Consider the following 6,064-nt stretch of genomic DNA (forward strand, 5'->3'; position numbering starts at 1 on the left):
AACACCCAATTCAATACTTATTCCACACCAGGTAACTGAGGAGCCATCACAACTTCAGTCCCTGCCCACAGAACACCTCCGCAAGCATTCATCAGTTCTTGTGTGCAAAGCTCTGTGATCCACTTTGTACAAGGGGAAGATGGGTTACCCAYACAAACAGCAACACACTACACATCGGAATGGCAACTGGTGTTATTCCAGTAGGATCTCTGGGCCACAGCCTAAGTCCAGCCAAAGAGAGGAATCTGGTCACAGGAAGAAGTCCTCCATGTTACTGTGGATGCTGCTGTTCATTGTGGTCTTGGTCTCTAGGTTGTTGTTCTGGACGATCCTCAGGGAGAGGGTTGTAATTGGGATCCTCTTCAGGTGTGTCAAAAACCATCTTCCTGGCAAGGGACATGCCCATCCCACCAAGCAGGCAGGTTAGAAAACTGATGTGAGGATAACAAACCCCCAGCCCTCCTAGGAACACCCTGGCCCTCTGTGGGGCTTGGCTGTCAGCCACAGCCACTGGCCTATTGCACCATCACCAACCATTCTTTTGTTCAGCTCAATACACAGYGATGACAATACCTCCTTCCTTGATCTCTAGGTCAGGTTTGATCCTCAGTGCACAAAGCAGAACAAATTCTGCYTTCTTTAACTACAAAAACACATCCAAAAAAATCCTATCTACATATAGCATTTCCAAAAGCAATAAGAAGGCTCTAGTTCTACTAGCACAGCTGAAGGTGTCAGCAGCTGCTGTATGGGCCCTGTACACATGTATATAATGTGTAAATAATGCAGCAGAGGCATGAACTGTGGAGCTGAAGTSCTGTCAGCAGGCAGTTGCCTCTTATGGTCACAGACCAGTTTGTTATGGAAGTGACCGGGTTGAGAAAGCCCACAACAAAGCCCACAAAGAATCAACTTTACTTACAGAAAGCTGGGGGTTAACAGCAACTTCTTTCCTCCAGGCTGGTTGGGGAAAACATCTTCCAAGAAATAATAGATATGACCCACTGCAATCCCTGGGGAGAGATGCCASAAGGTCAGGCACAGCTGTGACTCCTTTGCCAGCTGAACCACAGCTGCTGGGAGCTTGAGCAGGGCAAAGCTCTAAGGATCCCTCAGCTGTGTGCCCACATCCAGCTCCCAAGAGAGACATGGATGCTGCAGTTTGTGATCAGCACATGAGCAGGCAGGGAGCCCATCAGCCTGAGGGCAGCACCGCACATCCAGGAGAGCAGGAACAGCTCACCATACCCAGCTTCTGCCCCCAGGGAAGGCACACCAAAAAGCAACTCACAAGCAAAAGCAAAGGCCYGAGCCCAGCCACCCAGAAACCCAGCCAGCTCACTTCAGGAAACTCACCATCTTAAGTAAGGTGAACTAAGAGAAGGTGCCAGTGCCCCAGCAGAATTTAGGAGAACTGAACACTATGGCTGCAAGGTGTCCTTGTTCCCATCACCCACCAGCTTTGACTTACCCAGCATATCAATGATGATGGAGTTGCCAAGGAGCAGAGAGAATCCCATCAGGACCCAGGGTAAGAAGGGGGCTTGGAAGTTAAGAAGTCCAAAAAAGTTCATGCGGATATAGGGGTTCCTGCGACTCCATACATACACCAGCATGATGGTAAAAGCCTGGCCCAGGAAAAACAGGCTGGCAAAGAGTCCAAATAGCTAGGAACTACCGAGTTAAGGAAAAACCTACCCACCCTGTGCACCACCTCCAGGCAGCACAGGGTGCTTTGTGATACAAAACTCAACTAGAGCAGCTAATCACAGGATTCCAAGACATTGCCCACTGTGTCACCAAGCCTTTCCTGTCACCAAGCCTTTCAACACAGTCTCCACACACATTTCCTCCCAGAACAAGACACACTGGAGTGGCATATGCAGGTTGCTCACTCCTTAAGCTGATGTCTACAACCAGAGAACTCATACAGCCACATTTACAAAATTAACCTCAAAATGACATTCAAAGAAGGGCTTTCACAATCTTAACAGCACTCGGGACAATGGCACATCTTAACAAACAATTCACATTCAAGTATCTGCCTTCTACAGAAGTTCAGCAGTGAGATGGCTCTTGGAATTCATAGTCCTCTYATTCAAAGCACAAGGAGACAGAGGCAAAATTTCCCCTGCAATTGTTGGAGTGGGAAACCAAATCCACCTATGGCTGCTGCAGCCACCTGGGTGCTAATGGCTCACACAGCTTCATGCAGAGCTGTCTGTGGGGACAGCAGTGCTCTGAGCCATCTGCACAGGACAGCAGAAGACATTCAGAAAAGGTTTATGCTTGGGAGGGAAATATTTTTCCCGATCAGATTACTGTGTTGTGAAAAGAACTTAGGATGTGTGACTGTACCTCCAGCTACAGACAGGTTGCAAGCTCTGGGCCCACACTGCAATCCACTGAGGGCAATCCACTCCAGTCCTCATGGCTCTGTGCTCTTGCCTTTGTCCTGAGCCACCCTCATGCAATGGTAGCCATGCTGCACTCACCAGAACTCAGTCAGTGGCCCTGTCACAGTCAGACAGGTTCTCAGAGCAGAACACAGGGCTTCCTTTCAGGGTGAGCTTCCTGAGCACACAACCACATGTCCTCTTCAGGGATGAGGCAGCCCAACCCAGCCCCTTCCAGGGGCAGCAGCACTTCTGCAGACAGTAGCACAGTCATAGGCAGCTTTTCTCTCCTCTCAGCACCCTGGGTGAGGCACAGGCGGTGGGCAAGATGAGAAGCACAAGCTGTGACACACAGCCAGAAGCTGCCCCAGCACCCCATGCTCATCAGAGCTCTCCCAGGCCACAGGGCAYGAGCCTGGCATGCCTGGGGCACAGGGCCCTCTGTCCTGAAGCACAGAGGAGTTTCACAAACCAGCTGTGCTGCTCAGCAGGCAGTAACTGCTCCACACCACCACACAGCCGGGATGCTGTGGAAGGCAAGCCCTCCACTATCCACAGCACCTCAGGAGACAGCGCAGAGCCTCAACCAACTCAAAAGGATACTGTCATGAGAAACCCTCCAAAGAGGAACATGAAGACAAAGTCAGCCGTCCTTCCACGGAAGGAGCCTTCTTCTAGCATGCGGCAGTACCTGTACCTGAGAGCAGGAGAGAAGGGAGGGGTTGCAGTATAGGAAATTAACAGCTGGGAAYGCTGTGCCCCACAGCACGACTTTCCAGGGAATAAGCTGCTGCAAGCTATTTYATCCCAGGAAGCTGTCAGCCAGGTGTCCAAGCCCCAGAGCAGAACAGTGCAAACTTCACCTCAYACCACTGACCCCAAGGAAAGAAWGAGGCACCTGCTGTGCTCCARCCAGAGCTCACCCCAGCAATGGGCACTGTTCGCCAGCACGAGCCACAGCAGCAGCACTGCCAGCTTCTTTAGCCCTTTAGCAGGGTCTGCCCTGCAGCAAGCAGAAATGGAGGGGCAGGAGGGTCACAGCTTCAATTCAAGAGAGCCAAGGGAAGAACCCACAGCCCTAGACTGCTGTCAAGGCAAGTCATGCTAGGGGGGAAGATGGATGGGGGGAATTGCATCTAGGCCAAAATGGGAGCAGAGAGCTTCACTGAGACCAAAGGATACAGAAATATCATGTTGAAAAAGAAACTGAATCCCAGGGGCCCAAAAAAGAGGAAGTTGGTGATCAGCCTCCATATCTGAAAAAGAAGAAAGAGGAGAGAGAAAAGGAGGTGGACAGGGGTCTCTCCTCATCACACTGTCCACAGGGAATGCCCAGTCATGCACCTGTTCCAGCAGAACTACCCCATGACACCAGACAGCTGCTCCACCCTTGTATGGACCACTTTCCATGATACTCTGATGTATCAGAGTATCTCACCTTTCCAGGTGTGGGGAAAAAAAGATGTCTCTTCTTTTCTGAAGAGGATGAACAGCCATAAGTCAGCACCCAGAGCCAAATTAATTATTTTTCACATCTCTCTACATGAAAGCCTTCCCCAACCAGCCCAACAGCAGGTGCCACACACAGTATAACAGAGAAGGAAGAGATGGGTTCTGAGTTAAGGGAAAAAGGAAATGCCAAGATGGTGTGTGACAGGGAATAGCTGGAAGGAGTTATCTCCATGCAGGTGCCTGTGACAAGAGGGAACGGTGTTGCTGACCCAGCCTGCAGCAATCAGGGCAGGTGGGAGCAGTGGGAAAGGAGCCCCTGGGGATGACACAGCACTCCCTGGGCAGAGGGACACCCAGGCCCACCCTGTCACWCGCACCCCTCGCCGGGAGGAGGCACCAGGCCCCAAACCCGTGCGAGGCCTCACCTGGAACTTCCTGAAGATGAGGTCGGGGTTGAAGTAGAGCTGGAAGGGGGTGATGAACTCCAGCTGCTGTGGGAGACAGGCAGAGCCGCTGCTATCACCCGCTGCCCTCGGCCAACCCCCGGCTCCCTACCACAACCCCCCAGCTCTCAGCCCGCCCGGTCCCCGCTCACCACGGCGGCGGTGGTGAGCACGCAGGCGGTGGTGTAGGCGCGGGTCACGGCCGGCATGCCCAGGTACTCCTGCGCGAAGCCCTGGTACGCCATGGCCGCGCCGCACCGCCCGCCCGACGCGGCGCCTTTAACGCCCCCCCTCTCCGCCGGCAGACCACGCCCCCGCGGGGCGCGCCCGGCCAATCCCCGCGCGACAGCCGGCCAGAGCCGACCAATGGSAGCGCGCCTCATGGCCCCGGCTGGCGGCCGCCGCCAACCCGGAGTGGACTCCCCGCGGACAGGGACGGGAGCAGCCCCGGGCCCGCCCTCAGGGGCAATGGCAGCGCCGGGGGCGGGCGGGACGGGAACGCGGGGCAGGGGCTGCTGTGGGCGGGCAGTCGGGGACAGAGGGCGGAGAAACACCTGGGCTGAGGCGGCACGGCTCACCGGGGACTGCGAGGCTCGGGCTCCCGGGTCCTGGGACAGTGACAGGGCCCTGCCCGGCTGAGGGGCGCGGTGCCTCAGCKCGGTCCCGCAGTGTCCCCTCAAGAGCCGGGGGCTGTCAGCGCCTTGTTCCCCGCAACTCGCTGCCTTGGAGGGAGAAGAACCCGCCGCAGAGTGCTGGGTCTGGGAAAAGGGCGGCGGTGCTGGTGCCTCAGCGGTTGTGCCGGTTGCTCCGCTGATCAGAAGGGTCTTATGTTCACTAATGCACAGGGGGCTTCGGGATTTCAGTAATTTCTACTAAAATCTCTCCTGCCTCCCGAATGGAGCAGTGAGGTGTTTCCCCAAGCTGTGCGAGATCGCACCGGGCTGTCAAGGTGGCAGAAGGTCGCCTGAAGAAGCCAATGGATGTGTGGTCCCAGCAGGTGCTGGGGTGCCCTGGGGAAGGGCGGCATTCAGCCCTCAGGAGAGAGCAGAGCCTTTCTGCTGCCCCATGTCCAATGCACACAGTGCTCCTGAAAACAGGAGCTGATAAACATCTGCAGAAACCTGACATCCTTCAGTCTCTGCTGATTGTGCTTTCCAGACCTGTCTGCCCTGTTCAGGAGTCGGGTCTAATGTTACAGCTACYCTGGATTGAGATGAGGAATGGCTCTGGTGTTGGATTTGGGCTGGAGAGGGTTAAGCTGTCATCAGAGCCTTAATGAGCCCTGAGATTTCCCTTTAARCCCACAGTTAATGGGAAATGAAATTACCGACGGGAGAGGGAGTCTTTGTGTCTTCCACCACCTCCACCCTGAGTGCCCTTTGATGAAATACAAAACCCAGATGGAAGATGACAGGACATGAGGTTAAAACAACAGAGTGGGGGAGAGAGGGGAGARGACCAGAGACTGGTGGGTGTCTGTGAGACTGAGAATGGGCTCCTGAGCGTGCTGCAGTGCTGGCAGCACCTCTGATGTGGTGTGCTGACGGGGAAGGACAAACTGCTCCAGGTCAGAGCAGCATTAGGGATCCTGGAAATGGAGTCGAGCACGGAACTTGGACCCCGAACTGCAGCCGTGTCAACAGGCTTGGCTGTGTGGTTACAGCCTTTTGGTGGGAGTTGGGATGGGTGTGAGAGCTCTGGAAGTTGAGAAGAGCTGTTGGGCCAGGAGCTCTATAAAATGCTGCCATTATTCACTGGCTGTTTCAGCCCAAA

At 54.6% G+C, this 6,064-nt stretch overlaps 1 protein-coding gene across 2 annotated transcripts; it reads right to left on the reverse strand.

Annotated features, from left to right (window-relative positions):
- Positions 1-6: 6 nt before the first annotated feature.
- DERL3 (derlin 3) lies at positions 7-4,581 on the reverse strand. 2 transcript variants are annotated; one of them, XM_057373859.1, is made up of 7 exons: positions 4,444-4,581; positions 4,274-4,336; positions 3,579-3,652; positions 3,000-3,093; positions 1,472-1,667; positions 923-1,013; positions 7-386 (listed from the first exon to the last, which is right to left on the reverse strand). In XM_057373859.1, the coding sequence occupies exons 1-7, from the start codon at positions 4,534-4,536 to the stop codon at positions 272-274; spliced, it is 726 nt and encodes a 241-aa protein (XP_057229842.1). In that variant the 5' UTR covers positions 4,537-4,581; the 3' UTR covers positions 7-271. The 2 variants fall into 2 exon arrangements, with proteins under 2 accessions (XP_057229842.1, XP_057229841.1); XM_057373858.1 differs by having other exon boundaries at positions 4,274-4,339.
- Between the last annotated feature and the right edge of the window lie 1,483 nt (positions 4,582-6,064).

Source organism: Malurus melanocephalus, unplaced genomic scaffold (genome assembly GCF_030028575.1).
Source record: "Malurus melanocephalus ecotype Western Australia unplaced genomic scaffold, MMel_1.1 scaffold_208, whole genome shotgun sequence".
In the NCBI taxonomy this organism is placed as follows: domain Eukaryota; kingdom Metazoa; phylum Chordata; class Aves; order Passeriformes; family Maluridae; genus Malurus; species Malurus melanocephalus.

What these genes read in the sequence shown, in the direction of transcription:
- DERL3 (XM_057373858.1), bottom strand. Translation starts at nt 4,536, where the DNA reads ATGGCGTACCAGGGCTTCGCGCAGGAGTACCTGGGCATGCCGGCCGTG. An exon ending in TGCTCACCACCGCCGCCGTG is followed by an intron (nt 4,340 to 4,443) that starts GTGAGCGGGGAC and finishes TGTCTCCCACAG; the next exon opens with CAGCTGGAGTTCATCACCCC. An exon ending in TTTTTCAACATGATATTTCT is followed by an intron (nt 3,094 to 3,578) that starts GTATCCTTTGGT and finishes TCCTGCTCTCAG; the next exon opens with GTACAGGTACTGCCGCATGC.